Source organism: Lagenorhynchus albirostris, chromosome 8 (assembly GCF_949774975.1).
Source record: "Lagenorhynchus albirostris chromosome 8, mLagAlb1.1, whole genome shotgun sequence".
Lineage (NCBI taxonomy): Eukaryota > Metazoa > Chordata > Mammalia > Artiodactyla > Delphinidae > Lagenorhynchus > Lagenorhynchus albirostris.
In genome coordinates, this window is record NC_083102.1 from 45,213,383 (window position 1) to 45,239,909 (window position 26,527).

The 26,527-nt window shown below is 58.4% G+C and overlaps 2 protein-coding genes across 3 annotated transcripts in view; both read right to left on the reverse strand.

Moving 5' to 3' along the window:
• The window catches only part of GHRHR (growth hormone releasing hormone receptor), a 30,279-nt gene extending 28,879 nt beyond the window's left edge, over positions 1 to 1,400 (reverse strand). For both annotated transcript variants that reach the window (XM_060156042.1, XM_060156041.1), the window contains exon 1: positions 724 to 1,400. The gene's annotated coding sequence lies outside the window, so the exon portion shown is untranslated. The remainder of the gene's footprint in view (positions 1 to 723) is intronic.
• Positions 1,401 to 4,198: 2,798 nt separating this feature from the next.
• Positions 4,199 to 17,617, reverse strand: AQP1 (aquaporin 1 (Colton blood group)). Its single transcript, XM_060156894.1, has 4 exons — positions 17,151 to 17,617; positions 7,513 to 7,677; positions 7,137 to 7,217; positions 4,199 to 6,231 (listed from the first exon to the last, which is right to left on the reverse strand). The coding sequence occupies exons 1-4, from the start codon at positions 17,538 to 17,540 to the stop codon at positions 6,052 to 6,054; spliced, it is 816 nt and encodes a 271-aa protein (XP_060012877.1). The 5' UTR covers positions 17,541 to 17,617; the 3' UTR covers positions 4,199 to 6,051.
• Positions 17,618 to 26,527: the final 8,910 nt, after the last annotated feature.

Consider the following 26,527-nt stretch of genomic DNA (forward strand, 5'->3'; position numbering starts at 1 on the left):
CTGGGCTCCCTTCACCAGTGGCCTCTTTGCCCAGCAGGGCCCGAGGTATTGGTAGGAACTGTCTCTTGAGGGCCGGGGATGATGGCCCTGCTGGCAAGGACCTCACCTGCCTTCCCTACCTCCAGAATTTCCCCTTCAGGAGCACCAAGAACAGTAAACATCATCACCTGTGTGTCCCCAGCCCCCAAAAATGGCCCCTCCCCGGCCCCCAGCTCACAGTGAATTCCACTCATCATCCTCATTGTATTCTAAACCTAAAGAAAACAAGGCGTCTGCCCAGCAGCTCAACCATAAAACATTAATCACTATCTCCTTCCTTGAGAGGCTCCTGACCAGTGAAGGTGTGACCTCCAGGAGTGATGGAAAAATCCTAATCAGTCAGCACGTGGCCAGGCTGTGCCACGGGTGGGGGCCCCTGGCACCAGTCCCTCTAGTGCTTTTCCAGACCAGCTCCTGGCTTTGGTTCCAAGGACACTGAGGACCAGCCTGGGAACCCCCAAAGGAAGTGAGCCCGCCTTGCTTCTACCAAATCCCCAAAAGGCACCATGTCCTTGAGGCCAGGTGGCAAATGGCTGCCCTAAGCCACCCACACCCTTTCATTTGGGTCCTCTTGGAGCCTACATGAGCTTTTGAGATGGACAAGGATGCTGGAGTCGGGGCCAGATTTACGGGTCGCTAGCCCCATTGAGGCTTGTGGCATCGATGTCTGACCAGTTGACTCACCCCAGTCCAGGATAGCTTCAAAGGTCAATTCTCTCATAGAACTCTCGAGGGCCTGGAAAGAGGAGTCCCCTTGATCCTGGAGGAAAAGGATATATCAAAAGGGAAATATGGGTCTATAAGGATCTTACATTCCTGGATGTTTAGAAACCCAGGACTGATTGACTGGAGGCAGGAGGTCATATACAATCACATACTCATATCAACTGTTTTTCTTATATCCCAATATTTATGCTGATTATTTTCTTGTATTGTGACATTTGCTTGAACCTTCAGAATGTTTAAAAAATAATGACAGGGCTTCCCTGGTGGTGCAGCGATTAAGAATCTGCCTGCCAGTGCAGGGGACACGGATTCGATCCCTGGTCCAGGAAGATCCCACATGCCGTGGAGCAACTAAGCCCGTGCGCCACAACTACTGAGCCCGCATGCCTAGAGCCCGTGCTCCGCAACAAGAGAAGCCACCGCAATGAGAAGCCCACGCACCACAACGAAGAGTAGCCCCCGCTCGCCACAACTAGAGAAAGCCCACGCACAGCAATGAAGACCCAATGAATCCAAAAATAAATAAATAAAATTAATTCATTAATAAAGGCCCATAAATATGGCCTTGTCCATCTCTTAATTTTAATTAATTAATTAATTTTTTTTTTAAGTGTTTAATGGAGAGAGAAGTATTCTAGGATTCATTCATTCTAGGATGCTGAATTACATCCTGCTTCTTTCTGGGCCAAGCACAGAGAGCACAGCCTTCCAAGCCAGCTGAGCCACCTCCATGTGCAGGTATCCATTGGGCCATGGGGGAATCCAGTGGAGGAAATGGCCTGGTAGCTGGTCAGCATGGACCCAGATGGAGGAGGGTGATAGATGACCCCCTCGTCAAAGCACCTCATGTGTGTAGTTGCTTGAATGCTTGGCAGCTGGGGAACCAAGGTTGAGTCATGGAATCTTCCAGGAAATATACTCCCTACATTAAATTTTGATGAACAAAACAGACAAGCATCCTGCTTGCTCCAGAAGCTCTACTTCAGTTCCAGTTATTCTCCTAAAACCTCTCCTCTGTGCTGGGCTGGACAGAACATGAGCAGAGCAGAGCTGGGGATGCCCCTTGGGAGACAGGTTACCTGAAGCCCTGAACCCATGGTCTGGAAGATGAGAGGGAGTCTGGGAGAGCCTGGCCCTACAGATTTTGCCCTCAGGCCTGAATGGTGCATTATTATCCCTCAGGGTATAGCATTGTCCTACCCCTTCTCATGTACTCTGGTGGGAGAGGACAACCTCTGGATGAGCAAGTTTATCAGACATATTCCTCCCAAATAGAGAGAGGGACAGTCAGCCCTGGAGGGCACTGGATGAGGCCAGTGCCAGGGAGCAGTCTTGGGCCAGGTGGTGCCAATGTGTCTCAAGCAGAAACAATGGCCATTTGGCCCCAGAATGAATGGCACTCCTCCTGGTGCTAGAGTTCCCTTCATCCAGGTATTGTTTTCCCTTCCTTTTTCCTCTCAACACCCTCCAGGCAGAGGAAGCCTAGCTGGACCAGAGCTAAACTTAGTGGGAGTCTTGACAAAATGGGCCTGCACCACACCGTGGAAAGAGCCCAGTCTTTGAAGCCAGACAGAGCAAGTTCAAAATCCCAGATTTGCCACCAGCGCACTGTGTGGCTTTGGGCAAATCATTTCCTCTTCAGGGGCCTCGGTGTCCTCTACAATAGAGGTTGTCATCTCTACCTTCCAAGGATGTTATAAGGATTAGAAAGCTTGTATGTGAAGTCCCAGGGAAGTTCCTCGACCTCTTCTTCAGGCTGTGTATCTTGGCACTAGGATTCTAGATGTTAAAGCAAAACAATCACTAAGAAAGGCTCTGCCCTGGAATGGCCAGGGGATACCAAAGGAAGAGCAAGGGTTGAGGTGGGGGTGGCCAGGGGCCCTTATGCGTTCTGAGAGGGCTTCACGCCAGGGAGGATGGGACAAGGTAAGGAGACAAGTCAAGAAGGGCTGTGAGAGAGAGCCTCGGAACACTTGCACAGGTGGGCTGCCACAGGCTAGACTGTACCCTGTTTCCATAGCTTGGCCAGCAGCCTCCCATTCATAGCAGCCTGTCCTCAGCCTGGGAGGTGCAGAGGCAGTTTGCATGGACTGAGGGCCCAGGTGCCACTCGCAGTGGCCCAGTTCACGCTGGAATAAGAAAGCCTGCTCCGACAGCACTGAGCCTTGGCCTCCACAGGCCAAGCCGCCCTTGTATCACCGTCAGCAAAGCCCCCCACCAGAGGGAGGTGGGAACTGTGCATCTCTTAGTAGCAGAGTTGTGATGCCAGGACCTTCCCAGTCACCCCTGACCTGCTCAGCCCACGCTCATGGCAACGCCTGTCCATGTGGCCCAGTGAGATATCCAGGTTGATGGTTCTCGGAACCTCCCAGACTCTGGGCCTCCTGTTATTGGGCACTAGGTTTCCCAGTATAGTTGTCCCTGTTTTGAGAAACTAGCCCAAAGTGTGTGTGCATGTCAGGGGGAGTGTCAAGGGCCTGGGTCCAAATGTCAGCTTGGCAAAGATGTGTCCTATTACTGGGACGTGTGCCTGAGTACCCACTCCCCTCCGTCAAGTGAGGATGCCCATGCCTGCTGAGCCCCCAACCCTGGTGGCCATGGGTGGGAAGGGGTTTTGTAAGCTGAACAGGCCTAGATGGAACCTTTCAGCCCACACTGGCCTTGGGCTACATGGGGGACAGGTGGAAAGTCAGGGACAGACAGAGGGGTCCTTTCCAGGCCTCCTGTCACCCTGGGGGCAGAGGTCAACCCACTCTGACCTCTCTTCCCTTCTGCCCTGGGGAGAACGCTGAGGAGTCTGACAAAAGCCACAGATCCTCCACGGGAAAATGCACAACCTCACTGAATGTGGCTCATGACTTCAGAGAGGAGGAGCCCTTAGCCCCGCAAGGCCTCAAGGGACTAAGTGGCTTTTCCCCTCTTAGCTACTGCAGGTCATCCTTCCCCAGCCAGCTAAGCCTCCCCTGCGCCTGGCACTAACCTCACTCTGGCGGGCAAGTCTCTCTCCATACCCACCCTTGGGGCTGAGCTCCCCGGGCAAGCCTGTGGGCCCCAGTGTCCAGCCCAGGTGTAGGTGGGTCACAAATGTGAGGAAGGTCAGAGGGAGGGTCACCTGGGAAGTCCCTGGTGCTCCCTGAGCTCTGTTCTTAGGGATCAGAGGGGAGCCACGGGCTGTCACACTTCATTCCTGCTTTCCCCCATCCCTTTCACAGATCAGAATCAAAAATTAGGGGCAAGACCCTGTGTCTCTCAGATGGAGTTCTGGGTGGGGCTGTGTCCACTCCCTGAGACCAGGGATCCTGGAGGCAGGAGGGCAGGCAGTGGTTCCCCCTCAGACTGGGTCCCTAGGAGTGGGCCCAAGCTCTCAGACCCAGAGATCCCTAGTGGGAACATGGTGGCAAAAGAAGGAAAACTTCATTCCAGAGAGCTTGGATGACTTATATTACTGTTTATTTTCTTAACATATAATGAAATTCCAAATCCAAAGAGATATATATGCAGAGCAGACAGATGCAGGGTTCTGGTGTGCAGCAGCCAGAGCAGGACAGGAAGGGTCTGCGCTCCTCTCCCCTCCAGCACAACCCTCACCCCTCCCGGCCCCTGGCCATTGCCCAGGCAGAAATGCAGAAGCTGGGACTGAGAGGGACCAGTCTCACAGTCCAGGGAGTAGCCAGAGACATGGTCCTGGCTGTTAGGCCTGGCCAAATCGTTATCTAGCTGTGGGTCCTTGGGCCTCAGTTTATCTGTTAAATGGGCTAGAAGTTTTTGCTAGGAAATGGAGAAGGGAGTGTGTGGATATCATGATGGGTCGTCCTGCTGCTCCTAGATACCTGTGTATTGTGTCTCTCAGTTTTTGTCACCATCATGGCCACAGGCACATAGGGAGACCTGCTCTGACCCTGGTGGAATTGAATGGACTGTGTAGATAGCTGCCCCCAAACAGACTGTGCTCTGAATTGTCCTTGGGCTGCAGCCATAGCTACTTCCTCAGGTCAAGACCAACTCTCCCCTCCAGATAAAAGAGGAGGGACCTGGGCAGCCTGTACAGGTCACCCAGCTGCCCCAAATGCCTCCAAACAGGAGCTCAGGAATAAGGGGGGGAATCTGCTCTTCCTCCCCCCTTGGGATCAGCTGGGGGCTTAGAAGCACCCCCAAGTGTCCAACAAGGGCATCTGCCTCCGAGGGCTGATCCGAATCACGGTCATGTGTCCTCAGGCTTGATAACCTTCAGATAACTTCATAAGCTTCAGATGACTAAACACACCTGCATAATGGTGACCTGTGTCTGCACTGGCAGGAGAAAGTGAAGAACCAAATAATGATGGGGGTGACGCAGTGATAGGTGGAAAAGATCAACTACAACTCAGTGAAGGAATACGGGCGTTCCTCCCTCGCCCTCTAAATGACCTTCATTCTACAAAAGCAGCCTCTGTCCAGTGGAGCCACTATCGGACCTGCTACCCCCAGGAACAGGCACTTCCAGTGGCTGGATGGTCTGCTGCTCTTTGCTTTGAAACATGTATGCCTATGTACACGTGTTCACATAGATGTGTAGGTACAACTATATACTTGGCAAGTGGAAGAAGCAGCGCTGGTCCAGACTACATCTTCCAGAACCTGCAGTGTGTCTACACTTACAGAATCCTAGAGAGGGGCCTCAGGCCCATATCGCTTTCCCTGTCCCTGCAACTTACAGATGGGGTCACTGGGGCCCCAAGATTGAGACCTTCCCAAGGTCATGCAGCACATCTAGGGAGGGCCCTGGAAGTGAGCCAGGTCGCAAGGTCGAGGCTTGTCTGCCACTTGCCCCTACCACGCACCTGCTGGGATCTTTTCCCCATCAGAGCATCCTTGGGGACAAGTGCACTTTACAGGAGAGAGGGCCATGCCCAAAGGCACGAAGCAATCACAGTGGAGCCCCAGGCACCTGCAGCAGGTGAGCTGGTGAGCAACTTCGGGATGAGGGGGGGCCTCTGGTACACCTCCCATCACACTCTGAGGGGACAACTTAGCAAGGTGGGTCCCTCTCTTTCACCTCCTCTGTGACTTCAAGGGAGTGGGTGATTGGAAAATCTTGGTCCCCAGGAAGCCCTGAGGCCAGGAAACAGAGAAAGAGAAAGAAGGTGATAGAAACAGCCCCAAATCAGGCTTGACTACGCAGGTCCTGCGGATCTTTGGGGAGTGACTGAGCCAGCTTGTCAGAGTGTCTACAATACGGATTTCATCCCTCCCCTCCCTACACCCGCCCCTGCCCACCCCCCACACGGATGCCTGGGCCAGGCCCCCTTATTTGGGCTTCATCTCCACCCTGGAATTGATGTCGTCGGCATCCAAGTCGTACTCCTCCACCTGACCGCTGGTCCACACCTTCACGCGGTCTGTGAGGTCGCTGCTCCGCGGGGCCAGGATGAAGTCGTAGATGAGCACGGCCAGGGCTCCTCCGATGAACGGCCCCACCCAGAAAATCTAGAGCAGGAACAGAGCAGACGTGCTTAGAGGGCATCTGATGGGAACCGCTTACCCTGAGACCCCTGCTCCACCACGCCACCGCCTGGCTTCCCTCCCACCCGTGCCTGAACCCCAGCATCCCCATTCCTGTGCCCCCCAGTGACTGGCCCAAGGCAGGACTCTAGTAGTGGATGTCTCCCTGCCTCGGTGCGACCCAGCTCAGCATGCCTGGCGTGGTCAGACCAGCCCCTTCTTGAGGGTGGCCACTGCCCCACCCTCCCCAGCTTTGAAAAGGCCCCAGAGATAGTCTGGTTTGATCAAAAGTGGCCTGGAGGGCTTCCCTGGTGGCTGATGCAGGGGACACGGGTTCGTGCCCCGGTCCGGGAAGATCCCACATGCCGTGGAGCGGCTGGGCCCGTGAGCCATGGCCTCTGGGCCTGCGCGTCCGGAGCCTGTGCTCCGCAGTGGGAGAGGCCACAACAGTGAGAGGCCCGCATACTGCAAAAAAAAAAAAAAAAAAAAAAAAAAAAGTGGCCTGGAAAAGAAACAGCAACAGTGAGAACAGCTAAATCCCTCGGGCACTGACTCTGTGTTGTGCTCAGCTTACAGGTGCCGAGACCTTTCTCCTGGGCGGGAAACAGGCACTCCCACACCCGCACCTCCCAGCTCAGGAAACACAGACACCAGGAGGCACTGGGATGACATGGGGCACGTCTGAGCTGGGACGGGAGGCTGGCCTACGCCGCCTGAGGCGTGAGCCCACTGGCCCTTTTATCTCAGGTCTCAGCTGCCCTACTTCCTCCGCCCTGGCCATCTCCCAGAGCCTCTGTGATGGGAGCTAATGTCACAGGATGGGGGCGGGTCTTCCATAAGGTACCAGAACCTCCCACCCGCCTCCACAGGGCAGCCCTGTGACCCCTTACCCAGTGGTCCTGGAAGTTGTGTGTGATCACCGCGGAGCCGAAGGACCGGGCGGGGTTAATACTGCAGCCTGTGTAGTCGATCTGTGAGGGGGAAGGGGCAGGGGCAACAGGGGAGGAGATACAGAAACAGAGACAGAGGGAGAGGGAGAGAGAGGGTGACATGGAGAGAGAGGACCGGAGAGGAAACAGACAAGTGACATTCAGACCCAGAAAGATGGTCAGGAGGTCCCTGCACTTTCCTCTCCCAGGTAGGCGGTCCCCCCACCCCACAGCATGAGCCCCGTCGGAGTCCCACCCACTGTCCTGACAGGACACCACAACAGCCTGGCTCCGCCCTCCCCACCTCCACCGCCACCTGGGAAGGTCCCCCACTCACGGCCAGCAGGTGCCCTAGGGCCACAGAGAGGCCGATGGCGAGCGGGGCCGAGCCCCCGAGGTCCCGGCGCCTCCGGTCCGTGGTGGCCAGCACGCATAGCACCAGCTGCAGGGTGCCGATGATCTCGATGCCCAGCCCCTGGCCCGAGTTCACGCCAGGGGCCAGCTGTAGAGGAGAGGGGCAGTAAGAACTGCGTCCCAAGGCCCCAGGCCCGGGCCCCCAGGGCCAGACCCTCAGTGCCTTCAGAGCGCTTCGCATCAGCCCCCGGCAAGGCCACACTCAAGCACATACAGCCATTAGTGGGCCTTGTCCCCGCCCACACCTGTTGAGGAAGCGCCAGCTTGGCCTAAACACTGTGGCGCTCCAGAGGGGCCTGGGGTTGCTGGGGGGCGGGGCTTCTGCATCCAGCTACATCCAGGCCGGGGTACCCTTGGGGGTACCAAGGCCATAGGCGACAGGTGAGCCCTAGACCTGGGAGGAGATGGTTAGGGACATTCAGGGACAATTAAAGAAGAGAAGAAAATGGGTGTCAGGGCCCACCTGGAGGCATTGCTTCTTACTCCAAAAGTCTTGAACGTCCCCCCCATCCTCTGCTGCATCTCAAATTCCCAAAGATGCGGAGAGTCTTCCTCAGTTAGCTGGCCACAGCTCTCTGTGTCCTTCTCGCCCTTGAGCCTACATCCCTTGCATCCCCACCCTCTGTCTCCTGCCCCACCTCTGTCTGTCTCTCTCCTGGTCCAGTGTCTGTCTCCCATTTCCTCTGGGCCCTGCCCTCCCTATCTGCCCCCTCCCTGTCCCTCCTGGCCCAGCGCCCCTCCCTCTCTTTGGCCACGCTGGCTGCACCACCACCGTCTGGCTCCCACTTGCTGCTGGGCCACTTTTAGAAACATGACTCATGGAACAAGAAGGGAATGGGAGCTGCCGTGAGGTCACCCGAGCCCTCCCTCTGCAGCTGCACCAGGGAGATCCCTCCCCACGGAGCCCCTGCACCTTCCCACACATGAGGGTCCCAGGGGCCAGATATGCCCACACGGGGGAGCTGGGCCACGTCAGCACAGGCTGCCTTCTCCCAGGCTGGTGTGTCCAAATAAGACTAAACTTGAAGTCTCATCTGGAGGGTAGGGGAATGGGGCTGTCTCCAAGGCCACAGGGCATTCTGCAGAGTCCTAGGTGGAGGGCACTCCACCACCATCCAGAGCTTTTCTCAGCCCCACCCTGAGGCCATCCAAAGGAACAATTCTCTTCCCGCCTTTGTCTGCAGCCCTGGGTCACAGGGAAAGTGACTCACATCCCCTCCCCTGTGTTGCAGCCCCAGCTCTGGGCCTTTCCTGGCCGACCCCAGGGCTGCAGCCCCTCAGCTCAGCCAGCCCTCCGGGCAATACCCAGTTTTCTTCACACCCCAACGTGGGGCTGTGGAGGCAGAAACCCTGAATTCAGGTCCTTGCTCTCCCACTTGCTGACACCATGACTATGGTCTCCGCCCTCTCTGGTCCTCAGTTTCCCCATCTGTAAAATAGATCTAATTTTCCCTTCCCATTCTCCAGAGAGGCCAGAGGTTCTAAGGCTGTGGGGACAGTCTTGGGGCATTTGAGAAGGGCTGCAGAGGCAGAAGGGATCAGAATGGTTGTTGTGGCTCTGTTCGGGCTCTTTCTCATCTCATCCCCAGGACTGGGGGCGGTAGCAGGCAGAAGGGGAGAGGCTCTGCCGCCCAGGAGTGTGGAGATGGGAGTGAGTCCCGCCTGGAGCCGGGACAGGCTCCATGAAGGCGAGGCTGGTGAGGCCGGGCAGCTTGTACCACTGCCCATCACACTCACACCTGCTGTTACCCTCCGTGTCTGAGCACTCAGGAAGCTCAGGGTTCCTCCCCACGCTCTCTCCTTTGCTCTCCAGGGTCCACATGATTGCTAGCTGCCAGGAGTCCTGAAACCAGCCCTTCCACACTGATTAATGGAGCCATTGCTCTAAGCGGCTCCTGCGTCATACCCTCCATCTCCACCGCACTCTCCTCACACACGTGGTCTCGGCAAGCTCACCTCCTGCCCCGATTCTTAACCAGGTCTGAGCATCCCAGCCCCTGCTCTGCCCAAGGGTACCACTTTTCATGCAAAGTGAGCAGGGCAGGGGGCCTGGTGCCATGACCCGTCCACAGGAAGTGACACCTGCCCTGGGAACCCTAGGACGTACCCTCTCCTAGCTGCCCAGAGCCCTTAGAACCTGACAGCCCAGAACCACATGGGTTAGTAACCTTCCTCTCCCCAAACCTGTCACCACTACCACCAGCAGCAGGAAGATTCCCCTGATTGTTTCCATGTCTATGACCTCCTCTCTTTCAACTGCCAAAGCACTTGTGTTACTTACATCTGAAAAAAAAAAACCTGATAACTCAAAATCGGAAGGGATAGTTAAAGGTCTATTGAAAGTTGATGTCCAGAAAAGAGCAAGTAAAAATTCAGACCCTATGTTCCCGTTTACAACCTATTAAATTTGACACAATTGCTTACATAGGGCTAATCCCACTTGTGGTTACTTGTTATTGAAAAAAACATGTTTGCACATCCCCAGGTAGTTTTGCTCAGTCCAGGTCTTATAGTTCACTGATGAAGGTCCCCCCGCCTCAGAAAAGGTAACAGTCAATTTTCTGAACACAAGTATAAAAAACAGAAATCTCCACACAGTTAAAGCATCAGAAAGATGCGGGCTCTCCATTTTCGTGTCAAGCCCACTGAAGCCCGCTCGCAAGGCCCAGTTCAGACTCCAGTAGCACCAAGAAGTCTTCGCGGGTCCCTGGCCAGAATTCACTTCTGCTGCCACTCTGCCGAGCCCTCACTGAACGGCCTGCGTATCTTGCAGAGAAGTAACCTTTCTGCCTCCTGTGTTGGTGCCTCAGACACCCTGGCCTGGGAGCTCGGTGGGGACAGAATGGGGACACCTTCTCATCTCCCCGCCCAGACCTCAAAGGGGACACTCGCTGTGTGGTGACAGAAGTAGCCGACGACGCTGATTTTCTAGCACTTCCACCCTCTCTAGAAGCGGCCAGGGAAGCCCTCTGGAGCTCAGCAGGGCTGGTTCATTCGCTTTCGAACTGGGAGACCACAGGCCAGTCATGGGTCTCTGTGGACGTTGCAGGGCAGCCTGCTCAAGGCTCTGTGAGACGACAGACAAGGAGGCCAAGGCCCAGGAAGGAGACAGCAAAGTCAGAATCCTTGCTCCGGGGGTCTGTGCCACCCAAACTCACAGGCCAAGCAAGGTGCTGGCTACCCACAGGTTGGGCTAAGGGTTCTGACGATTCCCAGCTTGGCCTGAGGAGCTGGCAGAACATGCTCTGCAGCTGCCAGCGTGTCCCAGGCACCAGGCTGGCACAAGGCTGACCTCTCCAGGAATGGGCCTCAAACCCTCCCCACTGCCCATGGGCAGTATGACCAAGGTAGCTTCTAAGGGCCAGGGCCCCAGCTTGGCCTGGGCACCATGGCGTCCCGCCCTTGGGGAACAGCAGGTCCCAGGGCCAGGTCCGGCTGTGGCTCTGGGCATCCACTCTCAAAGAACAGGGGAGGGAAGACATTGAGGCCTGCCCCCCACACCCACTGCCTCTAGCGCTCAGCATTCCCAGTGAGGGGGGCCTCGGTGAGCCCCCCGACGTCACCCCTCCGTGACTGTTCCGGCATGCGTGTGCCTCTGAGGACCCACGGCTTTGGTGCCTCGTGTGTCTTTGTAGATTGGTATCTGTGGGGGACCACATGTGTCCAGGTGCGACTCTTTCCTTTTCTTTTTCATTAAACCTTTCATTAAGAGGTTTATTAGACAATAAGTAAACAAAAAGTCTATCCAAGAGTTACAAAAGTTCTCAACCTGTACGCACTAAACAATACAAGCTAAAAATATCTGACACAAAAATGGACAGAATTACAAGAAGAAAATGATCAGTCCACTACCAGAATGAAAGGGTTTAACAACCCTCTCTTAGAAACTGATGGAATGAAGAGTCAAAATATATAAACAGCAGGAACAGGGAAGATTTGAACCACACAATTAACAAGCTGGATTTAAGGAAAATGCGTAAGCCCTGCACCTCCATATTTGAGAATATACCCTCTTTTTCAGCCCGCCCACGTGGGACATTCAGACACACTAATCACGTACTGGCCAGATGCATCTTAACTGTCTCTGAAAATCCTTATCACGCAGGGTACCACCTCTTACGGAGGGGGCTTTGCGGAGGCTGGGGCAGGGCTCTCTGTGTGGCCCTAGATGTTCATCTTGTGTGTCTGACGCACTTCTGAGTGTGTCACCCTGTCCCTGTGTGTTGCACTCCCACACACAAGTGCCACTACTGGCTGGGGATGGAGGAGAAGGGAAGGAAGCCCCCTTGAGTAAAAGAGAGGCAGGTCTCAAAGTGCTCTCTGCTCCCAGAAGCCATTTCATCTTCCCGACAAGAAACAATACACAAAGCAATGGCTTCCTCCTTCCCTTCCTCACTTCAGGGCAGCCCTGCCCTCCTGCCCGGGAAAGGAAGAGGTTCCACTGAGGACCACCCTCCCCGTACCCTCCTAGGGTCCCAGGGCCTGAGTGGGACCACCCAGGCTTGAGAGTGTGTTTCATGCCCATGTGTGTGTGCCCGTGTGCCATGTACCATTGCGTGTGTGAGTGCACGTGTGTGTACGGGTGCAGCGTAAATGTGTGCAATTTGGAGCAGCAGAGATAATCAAGGGCTGGAGGCAGGAGGCCGGGGGTCCTGCCTGCCATCATCTGCTGTGCAACCTAGGCACGTCTCCATGTCTCTGTGGGCCACGGTTTCCTTACCTGTAAAATAGAGGCCTCAGCCCAGATTCTAGCCCCAGACCTTGTCCTGGATTCCTCCCCACCTGACGTGGGACCCCGGCCCCCAAGACCTGCGGTCACCCTCTGGGCCAGGATCCTGAGTGCAGGATTCCCACAAGGCCATCTGAACCGCTGGTCTCCATATGGCGTGGAGCCTGTTATAGGACCTCCCAACCACCTGTAACCGCCCGGTGCCCTCCACAGACACACACCCCAGAGCAGCCGGCTGCCTGACAGACCCTACTTGCATAGCCCTGATGACAGGGAGCTTACTGACTTGGAGGCTGCCCTTCCCCAGTTTTTTTAAAAAAGGGTCTTTCTTTACCCTGAGCAGACACCTGCCTCTGGTTGTCCTGATGGTGGGATTTCAGGCACCGAAAGGAAGTGCTCATTGGAATGGGCATTTCCCAGCCTTTTCTACCCTCTTTTGAGTTGAGTCTTCCAGCCTCAGGGTGTGTTTGCCCACTGGACTGTAGCTCCTTGGTTGTGTAAAGACAGCCCCTCACTCACCCCCTGGGCACCACCGTGGGTAAGGAGCCCCTCTGGACCCTAGAGAGAGGCTCTGGCTGAGGGGACCCTGGCCAGGACATTTCCTTGCCCCTACCTGCAGGTATGTGGGCTCAACCCACGCCCATTCAGGAGACCCCAGACCCGTCGGTGCTTCCAGAGGGCAAGGACCATGGCCCCCCAGGGGGGCTCTGCCAGCAAGCACCAAGGGCTCCCTGTGCCCCCAGGAAAGCTTGCCCAAGCCAGTCTTCAAGGCGAGGCAGGGGGCGTGTCTGACCTGCCTGGGGAAAGCCCTGATGGGTGAGAGTAAAGGCACCCCTGCTGGGCGGGGCCCTAGAGAAAGTGGGGACCACTACTTGGGCCTTAGATCAGGTTGGGGGGAGACAGCATGGGATTGTCCTGCAGTGAGCTAAAGGCTCCAGATGTGAGGGGAGGCTGTGACCGGGGGACGGGGGAGTCAAGGCAAGTCCCCTTAGACCGAGGGACCCCGGCGGGCCATGTCCCCTCTCAGAACGTAGCTCCTTCACATGAGGATTCCCACAGCGAGCCTGGCTAGGGCCAGGCGTCAGCGTGGGCAACATGGGGCGGACAGGGCTGCTCCGAGGGCTCTCATGGGGGAAAAAGCCTAAGAATTTTCCGTGGTAAGGGAAGTCTCCACCGCAAAGCTCCTGCCTCGCTCTGTGCCCTCCCCCTCATCTGGTTCTGGCTGGAGACAGTAATTATATGTCCCATCAGTGGAATCACCACCCAGTCCCCAGCCCCCTCCCTGGGCAGGGCCGTCGGAAAACTGGCTTCCCTTTCCCCCAGCCCCCACCCCCAGCTCTGGGGGAGGCCGAGGGCCCTCAACTCTGGAAGAACCAGTGGCGTGGGGAAGGGGGGGTTAGGGAGAGGGGGGTGCTCTCATTCTGTGGCTGGGGAAACTGAGGCCCAGGACACTGAGGAAGTGGGAAGTTTGGGGCTAAAGGCAGGCCCTGGATGCAGCACGTAGAAACAGTCCCCAGGCAGTCAGGCCCAGAATCAATGGGGCTGAGAAAAGACCCCCAAATGAGGGAAGTGTGCACTCTGCCTGAGCCCCCGAAGGGGCTGGAATCAGAGGCTCTGGATGGAGTGGCATCCAGTCCCCTCTTGGACACAGGTAGACACTGGCCTGAACCCTGAGCCCTCACCTCTCTCCAGAGCCCCAGCCTTCCACCATGACCCCCCATCAGCCACACCCCACGACTCTCAGGACATGACCTCCTCTACCTAGAAGCCCCTTCCCCCCAGCCCAGAGTCTTCACATTCAGGCTCTCATGGCACCTCCTCCCTGAAGCCCTCCTGGCCCTCACCACAGCTCAAAGTCAGAAGTTCCCAGGTGCCCTGATACCTCTTATCGCACTGGCCTCCTGCCCCCTATCACGGACAGATGTGCACCGGGCTTATCTTGCACAGGACCATGGGCTTCCCAGGGCAGGGATTGGGCTGACTCAGTCCTGCATTCAGTCTGCAGCAGTGACAGTCACGTTTATAGGGTGAGCAAGCCAGAGAGGGGAAGAGTGAAAAGAGCTGGCGAATGGTCCAGATTCCAAGGTGCAGGAGCATCTTCGACTTCCCAGAGCCCAGCCATACCTTGCGATCTCCCCTTTCCACAGATGGGAGCTGGGGCCACACAGACAAGGTTGCTTGCATGAAGTCACACAGGGTATTAGCAGCTGAGCTAGGGCAGGGCAGACCCGGCACCAACCCTGCCTCTGAGCCTCTCACTCTAGGAACAAAATCAGGGTTTGGCTCTGAGAACTAGCCAGGATGCGCCAGGCTGGACAGAGGTCCATGGTCCCTCTGGGGCATATCCTGAGCCCTGACTCAGTGAGGAGAAAGTTGTCCCCAACATGTCCCCGGGGGATACCCCCTGACTCATTCCAACCACTTCCTGTCACTTCTTTCCCTATTTTCCTTGGAAATCTCCATGCCAACCATGGGTTTGGGCTGGGGCGGGGCTCGGGACTCAAGGGGCTGCGGGAGCCTCCCCCAGAGCCTGGAGGAAAGAGTGTGTCACCTGTGTAGGCTGGTCTCTGCCCCTCTCGAGGTATTGAGGCCACCTCCCAGGTCTCTTCAGGTCCCAGGTTCAGTGCTCTGGACCCTTTTCCTGTCCTTCAGCCCAGGACTTGTGTTTCTGGACCCCAAACTTCCATGGGGGTCCCCGGGCCCCTGCCACAGCCCTCAGTGCCCTTAGGTTCAGCACGGCCCCTCTTGGGCTCCTGTTAGCCAGACCCTCCTGGGAAGAGTGATAAACTCAAGTCCACAAAGTAAGCTTGTTCGTACTATGGGTGTGGCCAAGAGATATCAAGAGACCTAGCCTCAGGGTTCCCAACTCCAAGAAAATTCAACAAGTTAGCAGTAGCCAGGCCTTGAACCCAACTTGCCTGCTTCCCCGCCCAGGCCTGGGCCCCTTTTTCTCCCCCTTCTGCAACCCATCCAGCTCAGGTATTGGGGTGACTTTGGAAAATGGAGCCTTGAGAGGGAAAGGGACACTAAAGCAGGGTGTGGCCAGATCTAGGTGGCACACCTAGAGGCAGGTGCTTGCCCTCCTCAAGTCTGCCCGGGATGCCCATGTGAGAGAGCGAAGTCGGCCAGCAGATGCCTGTCCCGCCTGTCCCTTGAGAGGGAAGGTCAAGAGGGGGCCGGAAGGCCTGGGGAGACTCATCTCCTCCCCTAGGAGGACCCATTCCCAACCCCCATTGTGCCCAGCTGAGCCCCAAGGTGAGCCACCCTACCCAGTGCGCACTCCCCGAAGTCACCCGGCTCTGCCCCCACTGGAGAGACAGGCCTGGAGGGCCTCACATCCACCGTGCCCACAGCTTCCCCGACTAAAGTCTAAACTCCAGGCCGCAGGGCTAACCGTCAGTCCTAGGCTCGGTGAGGTGTCACTGTGACACGAGAAGTGCTAATCCCTCCTTGGCAGGGTCATGCCAGCTGCCCTCTGCACAGGCCTCGCCAAGCCTCCGCCCGCTGCAGCACCAGGATCTGAACTTTGGCTGGGAAGCGAGAGGGCGGCTGCTTCTCTAATCACCCACGGCTCTCTCTGCAGAGCCCTGGCCGGCTCCCTTACTCTCCCACGCCGGCCTGTCCGGCCCAGGCCCCGCCAGTCTCGACCTGATTTGATTCCTCCTCTCTGCTCCTTTGCCTCTCTCCCTCCCTGTGGAAACACCCCCTCGGGTGCTCTGAGACCTCCTCCAAGCCTGACTCAGCCCCTCAGGCCACATTTCCCCCTGCTGTGGCCCAAGCCAGGTCTGAGTGTGCAGTTGGCTGAGGGTCTGGAAAAGCCCAGGTCCACGACAGCAGGCAGCGGCCGCCAACAACCAATTAGCTGTGCTAAGCGGCCCGGGAGAAATTCTTTTCCGCAGCTCCCACCCAGTCTGCTTCTCATGGGCGCCCCCAGGCCAGGCCCCATTCAGGCCGCGAGCGATGGGCGCACGCAGGGACGCACACACCCCCTGGGACGCTCACACAGCAGCACTAACGCACTCACAGACACACTTGCAGAAGCAGTGGAGCTTCCACAGACTTGGAGACCCATGTTGGCACCCACGTGCGCACACCGTTCACAGACACACATACACGCGCCACACCTCTCTGTGTCTGGTGACAGAGAGTGGACCCAGACAGGAGGCAAGATGTCCCCGCTCCGGCTCCCCCCCTCCGCCACCGCCTTGCTGTAATCCAGGAAAGCTGAAAGCTTTCCAGCAAGTGTTTTCACCCCCCATCTTTGTCTCATTCCCGGGCCCAGAAGAGCAAGGGGAGCTTTTTCGTTGAAGGCAGCTTGTTTGGGGGACCTGGGCGGCTGCCTGGAAGCTTGACTGACCCCCCCTCCAGGAGAGCCCTGCTCACACCGGACTGTGCGACCAGCTGCAGGACATGCCGGGCAGGTGGTGCAGGGAGGCTGGGGACAGCGGGCAGAGTGTCCCCAGGGTCCAGGCTGCACAGGGAGAGAGCTGCTGCACAGCCGGGGCTGCGGAGTGGTGGTACGAGAAACCACAGCCCAGGGACGAGGAACTGCTGGCCCAGCTGTTAGCTGCCGCCTGTGCTTATTCCCCACAATAGAGGCCCGCAGGGGACATTGGCAAGACCATCATGCTGGGTCTCAGCTCCCCACAGTGCCCGGCAGGAAACAGGCTCTGGACCGCAGGCGTAGCTGAGTTCCAGTCCCAACTCTGCGTGACCTCCAGCAACCTCTTGTCCTCTCTGTTCCTCGGTGTCCCCATCTGCACAATGGGCGGAGGATGAGACCAGCGCCGCCTCAGCACTGAGGCCCCAGAGCCTGGGGCCACCCCACTCACCGCATTGAGGCCAAGCGAGTTGTTGGGCAGGGAGGAGGTAATGCCCGAGAGGATGGCAGTGGCGACGATGGCCCCCACGCACTGGGCCATGATATACATGACAGCCCGGAGGACGCTCATCTGGCAGCTAAGCAGGATCCCCAGCGTGACAGCCGGGTTGAGGTGGGCGCCGCTGATGTGGCCCACGCTCTGGGCCAGCGTGGCAATGCTCAGCCCAAAGGCCAGCGACACCTTCACATTATCCTGGACGGCACCTGTCGTCTGGTTGCTCTTTATCGGGTACTGGAAGCCCAGGGCGGAACCGATGCTGATGAAGATGAAGAGGGTCATGGCCAGGAACTCGGCCACCACCGCCCTCCAAAAGAGCTTCTTCTTGAACTCGCTGGCCATGCTGGCAGGGGGCTTGGCTGGAGACCGCTGCCTGGTGCTCGCCTCCCTCCGAGAGCTGAGCCACAGCCCGGGCTGGGCCTATTTATAGGACCCTGGCGGGAGGAGAAGGGGGGAGCACAAAGGGAGGAAGGCCTCTCCTTGCTCGTGGCCCGCCCCACACCGCATGGGCCTCCTCTCAGCGATGGATGCAGGCACAGCTCTGCTGTCAGCCTGCCAACTTCTTTTCCCTTCCTCCTCTCTCCCCTCCCTCCCTCTTTTCCTCCGCCCTCAGCCCTGCCCAGCCCGGGGAGGCAGGCAGGAGGCAGCCACTGCTCTAATAGGCTTTGAGAAATTCCTCCAAGTAGGCCCCCCTCAGAGGGCCAGAGAAATCCAGGTGTCCCCGCCCTGTGTGCAAAGCTCAGGGGGTGCCCGAGGACAAGTCCAGACGCTCGGGATGCGTGGGGCGGGGTGAGCAGCTGGGTTCAGCAGGTAGACATTGCCCTCCCGGAGGCGGGCACCATGACCCTGCTGGCCTGGCATCCCCATCCCGCCTCACAGTGACATTAGTCTGGAGTCCACAGGTCCAGGGTCCCCAGGGGCAGTCTGGGCCTCTCAACCCTGGCCCAGACCTGGCCACGGGATGTCACTGTAGGAATGGCCCAGAGCTCCCAGCCCCGCCGGCCAGGCCAAAGTTAATGGGGACACGGAGGCATCAGAGGGTGCAGAGAGCTTGTCCGTGGACCACCCTCCACTCTGTGGTCAAGGGCAGGCCTGAGATCAGTAAGAATTTGAGAGGCCCCCATGCTGGGAGCCCTCTAGCTTCTGAAGCAATTTGAGCAAATGATTTCGGGGCAAGTGTGGGAAGATGAGGGCAGGTGAGGACTTTCCTCTCAAAGACAGTCAAGCTGGCAGAACACGGGGGAGACGGAAGGAATGGCAGAGCCTAACCTGGAGACTGGAAAGCCTGGGAGGGAGAGAGGGGGGAGAAAAGGAGGGAGCACGAAAGGGAGAGGCAGAGGGACACGGACGGGAAAGGAAGAAGAAAAGGAGACAGAGAGAGAAGGAAGGACAGAGAGAAGTCGAATCAGCAAAAGTGGAAGTGAAAGGGATAGATCCCCAGACAGAGACAGGGAGACGGGTCAGGGCCGAGGAAGAGAGACAGAGAGAGAGCACAGGGGATACAGGACTGGACCCAGAGGCAAGGATCCAAAAGAGAAAGATGAGTGAGCAGAGCGGAGGTGGGGGGCAGGGGGCAGACGGCACCCCGAGCAGGGGGAGGGGAAGGGGCTGCTCTGCAGTCCGCCACCCCGCCCTGCAGCCCCACCTGTGCCCCGTGCATCCCCATGCCAGAGGCCCAGCGACAGCCCATGAGCTCAGCAAGAAACTGGACTCCTGGGCCAGGAGCCCGGTCAGGAGCCCCAGGCCACCAGCCTGATGCACATTATTCTGTGAGAAGAGGAGCCAGGTGGGGTCCTGGGCGAGGTTGGGCCCAGGAGGGAGGGGCCTCCCTGGCCCTCTCCTCCCTCCCCTGCCTGCCTTACCGTAGCCCTACACCAGAATGCTGGCTTCTCCCCATTTTACAGGTGGGAAGATGAGGCCCAGGGAGGGGAAGGACTTCTCTGAGCTGTGTGTGCGTCCAGGGACCATCTGCAGAAGATGACGCTAGACCTCAGTGACCTCCGTCCTGCCTGGCTGCAGCGCACCAGGGCTGCCTTCACCCTGGCGACGAGCCCCCAGAGATCAGCCTGGTGTCTGCCGGGGGTAGGAGGCCCACCGGGTTAGGGGTGGGGGAGATGTGTCCACCTAAGTGTCTGCGAGTACAGGACAGGGTGGATGTGAGGCAGGGAGCTAGCATGGTGGCTAGCGGTCCCTGCCTGCCCAGAGAGCCCAGTGCCCAGAGGTAATCGGTGCCTTATTTAACCGTCCAAGGGAGGGAGCTGGCCCCACTAGGACACTTCCTGGAGCCTCTTCTGCATCTTTCGCTCTGGGCAGGCCTGGCTCAGTTCTCCATGCCCCAGGAGGCTCCTCACACCCCTGGCCCCACGGCCTGGTGGCCACCACGCCCCGTGATGAAGGGTTCTCTGGTAAGTTCTGAGCCTCCGACCAGAGCTTCCGCCGCGTGGCTGGGATTCCCTCACTCTGAGGCTTTGCTGCATGGCTTGTTTCCCCTCAGACCGGTCTCGGAGGGCAAGGCTGGGGTGCACCTCAGAGCAGGTTCTTCCGGAGCAGGACCATTCCCTTCGGGCCACAGGCTCCCTGTCCACCGAGGAACATACACCCTCTGCTCAGTGCAGGGACTAGTTCTGACGGTGGTAGGTGCTGAGACCCAGCCAGGAAGGCCGGAGGAAGGCAGCAGGGGGAGAGCTGGTCCCAGAGGGGCCACTAGACTCGGGCCGGTGCTGGGATACAGCACCCCAGAGACACGAATCGGAGCCTGCGTGGGCCTGTGCGTGTCCAGGCTCTGTGACAGCGTCCACGGGCCAGGTCAGGACCCAGGCAGCAGAGGACACATCACGTGCTACTGTGCATGAGGGTGAGAGTCACCTGGGAAGTACTGTTTCATCCAACGAATAATTACTTAGCCCGTGTCACGGCCAAACACTCTCCTGGGCACTGGGGGACAGCTACGAACGAGGCGGCCCAGCTCCTTGTGCTCTGAAGTGCTCCTTCTAGCACATGAGCCTGCAGGCTCTGTGTGAGTGGCTGAGTGTATTACTGTGGGGGGCACGCGTGTGTGAGCGTGTACTTGCTGGATGGCCATGTCTGTCTGGAGTGGGGCAGGAGACGGGGGACACAGGGGTTTTGACAAAGCACTTTTGCCCAGGCAAATTAGGCACCCACTAATCTCAGGATGATACGAGGGTCCTCAGGGCAACAGTCCCCACCCCCTCTCCCAGGTCAGCATGGCATCTGCCTTAAATGCCACCATTATAGCTACGTTCCTTTCGATGAAGGAACGGCCGTCACCACGAGGCACCATCAGAACGCAGGCACCTCCGGAATAATGCCCACCTCATTCAGCCACCATCTCCCATAGTGGAAAAGGGCCTCTGTGGCCATTTCAATGGGGAAAGGGGAGCCCCAGACCCAAAAAGGCCCCAAACCCCTCCACCTCCTCCCTGGTCGGCCACAAACCCGGGCCAACCAGGGAAAGAAGGAAGGAAACAGCCTTTGTCTGAGGGTCCATCCTCACCACAACCCTGGGAGGCTCAGAGGGTAAGCGGTTTGCCAAGGAATGGCAGAGCTGGGGAACTCAGGAACCCCAGTCTGGTTCTCTGCTCGCCTATCAGGAAGGGCCCTGATGGACCCGGGTACCAGATGGAAACCCCAGCTCTGCTGGGCCAGGAACAAAGACAAGGGCAGGGGAAGCTGGCCCTGGAGGCACTAGGATGAGTGAGGGGTGGGAGTGACAGGACCATCTTCACCGTGTCCGCGTAATCGGTGTGGGGCAGGGAGCATCGGAGCAGCTAGGAGAGGCCAGAGCCGCCCCTGTGCTCCTGCCAGCCGGGGAGCTTGGGTTCTGTGGAGGGGACCACACCCACCCAGTTCCCCCTCCAGTGTGACCTGATTCAGCAGGCTCTGCGGCCCTCCCACGGGCAGCGGTGTGGGCCCAGCCTCCAGAACCCACAGGCTTGAGCCAGGCTGCCCCCCTCCCCCGCTCCTGAGGCGGGGCTGGAGGCCACTGGGCCTGGGCACCGTCTGGTCCTGCCAGAGCCAAGGTCTCAGCGAACGCTTTGCCAGGCGTGCCATATTCCTGCCTTGTCTACAAGACCCGCATTCCAGTCAGAGCCGGCTGTTCCAGGGCCGTTTGGTTCCGGTCCCCACCCGGATCCAGCGGGAGAGGCTCAGCCTTGTCCAGAGGTGGACGCACAGAGCCTCACATGCTGGCCAAGGATCCGGCCCCCCCGGCTAAGTGGGGAGAGGACGCCCGTGGGCGTGGCCGCAGCTGTCACTCTTGGCCAGAAGCTTCCGTGCAGCACAGGGAAGAGGGACCGAGGGGATGGACCCTCCCTTCTGGGCCGCCAGGGATTTCCCACCCACAGTCTGAGTTGTGGGGAACAATGACTTCATTCCCCCCAGGAGGCCCACCGGGAAGATGGAGTTTGAGGTAGGAGGAGACACCGACAGCTGACTGGACATGACCACCAGCAGCTTGGATGAATTTCCCCAAGTCCCTCTATCAGACTTCTCTGAACCATGGCCGAGAGCACTGGTGGAGGGTGGCAATACAGGCCAAGGTCCCTGCAGGTCTTGGAGAGGGTGGCGAAGAACCAATGAACACCCGCTCCTGGAGAAACCCTCTGGTCCTCCCAGCTCTGCCCCTCAACAGGGCACTGGCTACCATCCCACCCTGACCTTGATCTAGGCTGCCCGGATGGGGCCTGTCTGCCCCTGCTGCCCGGGAGGCCTGCGCCAGAAGCAAGGACTTAGCACCAGAGTGAAGTCACTGTTCCTGGGAGGTGTGGCCATTCCGCACCGAGGGGGAGCAGAGGCGGGACCCAGGCCCAGAGCACAGAGACCAAAACGGAGACTCCAACTCCTTGGCCGTGTCCTCAAGGCTCTCCACTCACCACCCTGGGGCACACTTCTCACCACCCCTTCCCAGCCCCAGACGAGGGCCCGGGCTCCCGTGCCACCATGCTCACTGTGCCCAGATGTTTGCACGCACACTCTTCCTTCTCCTTCCCCGCTGCACCAGCCTCCTCTGACCCCTCCTCCATGGCAGTACCCACAGCTACAGCAGTGAGCTCACCCCAGCCTGGGCTGTCCCCCCCCCACCCCAGGGGCTGAGGGTGGGCCCGAGGGCCTGGGTCTTCTCCTTCCCCATCCACCGTGCCCCCAGCAGAGCTGAGTGCGGGGCTGGGCACAGGCGGGATGATCTAGGAACCATCTGCTGTCTGACTGTCCGACTCCCCCTGGAGACAAGGTACCCGCCTCTTAGAGCATGTGAATTCCTCCCTGTCTGACAGCTAACTCCTGGCCATTTAGGCGTCACACGATCCCCCTTAAATCAAAACAGGATTTAGCGGGCCACCAGTGATTCACCAGAGGCGGAACAATTTAGTAATTTTCTAAACTACTGCCTCCCATTCATTTCTCCTCACACTGCCCTGCCCCACCCCGCCCCCCGCCTGCCCTGAGCAATAATAGCAAGGCTTGGTGGGGAGGCCGGCAGGGTGGGACAGTGTCAACCCTAGTTCTGGCAAGCGGGATTTTCTATCTTGATGTTTTAGCAGCTCCCCAGCAATAGCCTCCACTTGATGCCACAGAGGATGAGCCTGAGAGGCAGGTGGGAAAGCTGTCCCCGTCCTGGCTAGGAGAGTCAGGCTGGGCTCCTAGGCCTGAATGAGGGCACCTTGAGGACACACGGCTGCCCCTGCCCCACCCCCAACTCTGCTGGGACTGGAGGAGGCCCTCTAAGAAGGAGTGAGGTCACGTTTTCCCCAGCCCTGCCCTGCAGGAGAGGAGGGGGGCCTCTCTCATTTCCAGAAAATGCTAGTGGTGGCATCTGTCCCAAGCCTCTAACCACACCCTTGAGGGGAGCCAGGCAGGACAGGGGGTTCAACCTGCAGCCGGCCTCGGCGCACTGGGTACCGGGGTTTGGAGCCTTTCCTCACCCTGGCCACACGCAGGGCGCTCCCCTCTCCCCCGGCCTGGCTGTCACTGCAGCGTCCACTCGACTCTCGGAGACCCCTGCCCTCTCCGGCCCTGGGCCCTCAAAAATCTCCCGTCTTTGCCTTGTTCGATCATAAAGCAGCAAGACTTGGGAGAAGGCGTCAGAGAGCATGGGATCTGATGCCCTCGTTTTGCACATGGGGAAACGGAGGCTCACAGAGGTGAGGTGACGTGCCCGAGGTTCTTTGGTGGGTCAGGGTGCAGCCAGGTGTTCTCGTTCCTGCCCAGGCCTGGTCTGTCAGCCTCGCCCAGCCTCTTCCTCCTCTTTCCCTGCTGGACAAGAGACCACCTACTCCTCGGGCTCCAGTGAGGACTCAGAAAAGTGCCCGGGCAGCTGGGAGGTATTTGGCGGTGGGCAGGGGGGCCTTCTATGCTCCCCTGCCCCTGTCCCATCCCAGCCCTCACCTACGGCCACCGTCCCCAGAGAGAGTGTCCAGGGGGGCACTGCAAGTCCCGCAGGCAGGGACTCTCGGCTCCCTGTCCTGCTCCAGCCCTCTCCTGGATGCCCCCGTGTCATCTGGCCACGGGGCCTCCCTGCCCACCTGCGGGTGCCACTGCCTCTGCTAGTCTTCACTACATCTCCCAGGGCTCTGCCTCTTCCCGAGAACCTCCCAGCTGCCAGACCCTGCTCTGGCTGGCCACCCCGTGCCCTCGTCCGCAGCGCCGGGTGCCGTCGCCTCCTTCGGTGCCCACTGCTGGCACAGCTGGGCGCACCTCAGGGCCAGAGCCTCGCAGGCTCTTCGGCGTTTCCAGCGAGCACACCCCGGCTGGGTTCCAGCAGCGGGAGCAGGCGCGGCCCGGTGCCACCTTGTGCTCCCTCTGGGCCCTACCGTGGGAGTGCTCGGGTGCTGCAGGTTCCAGGGCTTTAGGGAAATTCCTCTTTCACTGTGCTTGCACTGTTCTCACTCACCTCATCAGCAGGATTAATATATTTTTCTTTATATCCCCCTAGTCGTAAAGTTTCATTTTTAATATTGTTTCATGGAGGAAGGGGCCCACAAAGACTAAAGAATCTAGGGCCCACAAAAATCATAATGCGGCCTGGAGCACCACCATGGCCATCACCACTGCTACCAAGGCCAAGGGCAGTAGTCAGGGCGGGCTGAGATGCGCATGCTCCAGCTGTGCTCAGACTGACCCCTGCGACAAGTAAGGCGTATTCCTGGGCTGAGCGGTGTGTCCAGCTCTGTCCTCCTTCATCATGGGTCCTTCATCCCTCTTGCCCTACCCTGCCAAGCCACACCTGGCCCGGGTGCTACCACACGGGCCAGATTGTCCCTTCCTTCTCTCCTGACAGCGAATGGACTTGCATGCATGTACGCGCGCACACACACACACACACACACACATGTGCTCACACACATATACATGGACACCACATGGGCACACACGCATATATATGCAATGCACACACACTGGTTTGCATACACAAAACATGTGTTGCACTCATGCAAACACGTGTGCGTGCCTAAATATATACACCTGCAAGTGCACACACATCCTCACATGTACACATGCATGCAAATACACAGGGTAAAGATATGCATCGTGGCCACAACCCCTGCACCTCCGAAACCCTCTGCCATGTACACCGTGGCCTCTGCTGCCTGTAGCCTGAGCCCTGGGACCTCTGCACGGTCTCTCCGGCACCTCTGAGCACTCAGCGCTGCAGCCACCCATGCTGTCCATAATCCAGGGGCCTCCCTCAGCTCCTTAACGTGAACTGAATTTAAATGGTGGAGGGGGGGAGCCGTGGGCAAGAGGAACGCGGCGGAGGCCATTTCTGCGACGCCATGGCTTTGTGAGTCCTCTCTTGGGAATACTACATCTAGCCTCTCTTCATCTCCAGATGAGACCACCCACCCTGGGTGGGGAGGGGGACTGGGTCTGACCCAGCTCTCTTGCAGCCAGGTCGGGAGCAGGTTCAATGTGCAGGGCAGCTCGGGCAAGTTTTCAAACGTGAATGGAACCAGCTGCCTGCCAGCCTACCAGCCGGTGTCAGGAGGGGGATGCTGGGCCCTCACAGGGCAGGAACGGGCAAGGCAAACTGCGGGACCCCCCCGCACCCCGCTTTCACTCTTGGGCTTCCTAGGATGTTGTGATGCTGTGGGCTGGGCCGGCGGGGGTGAGTCTAGGAGGGTGGGAGGAAGTAGGCAGCGCTGCCCTTCTCCCCATCCACCGGAGACCCCTCCCTCTGTGGTCCAGTCTGGGGATTCTATTCATGTGAAGCCAACATTCCTGGAGCCCACAGGGCCAGCAAGATCATCTCACACAGGCAGATCGCTGTCTTGCCTAATGAGAAAATGATGACATGGCCCCCTGCCCTTGGCCCCTGTGCCCAGCCAGTCCCTAACTCCCCAGCCCCCCAGCACCGGCAGCCTCATCCCAGCACACACGCCTCCTGCTTTGTGCTATTGTTTCACAGGTATGCCTGTGAGTCCTAGGAAGTCATCTCACGGGGTGCCCGTGCGGTCCGCTCCAGGGCCCTCCCATCACGAGGACTGGGCACCTCGGAACTCCTGAGGATTAGACCATTAGGATAGGAGGGCCTTCAGGTCATTAACACCTTATTGCACAAAGGCACACTGAGGCCACGGGCTGAAGGGGCTTTCCCAATGTCATACCCGGGGAACTAGTCTCGGCCTAGTCCTTGGCCCTACTGTCAGAGCGGGCACACAGTGGACCGGCAGGGACTCACTGCCTGAACAAGGCTGGACTCACTCCCCCGCCACCCCCTCTCCGGGCTGACGTCACTGGGACCTCTGAAGAGCCAGGGCCGGAGGGGTTTGGGGCTGCAGTGCCTTAAACTCAGGAACCCAGTCCCCTCATGGCGATCCTGCCTCCGTCCAAGCCAGGCCCAGGCCTGAAAGAGGCTAAATATAGTTTAGGCTGCCTAAAATTGCATATCAGACCCAGAAAGCGCCTTAATATCATCCCTGCCAGAGAGCTATGATCCCCTCTGTGGCCGCTGTTCCCCCTGGGAACCACTTATCGGCTCACTGTGGGGCAGCTCTTATGGTTAGAGAGTGGCTCCTTATATGTCACCCCCCAGCAATGCTGCCACCTTTCTCAGTGACGCCCTTCGGGGCCACAGACCAAGTGTGCCCCCCAACACCGACCAGCGACAGCTTTTTGGAGAAGTGGGGACATAAGGACTATTTCTCAGGGGCTGTCACTTCTCAGAGGGGCCATCCCCAGGTCTCTGTTGCCCTCTGTGCTCCTGCTTCATCCTGGTCGTAGTGGGGGCCCAAACCCAGCAAGATCACATCAGGACAATTCCATTACCCCTTGGTCCATGAGGGAGCAGACAGTTATGGAAGGTGCCCTGTCCT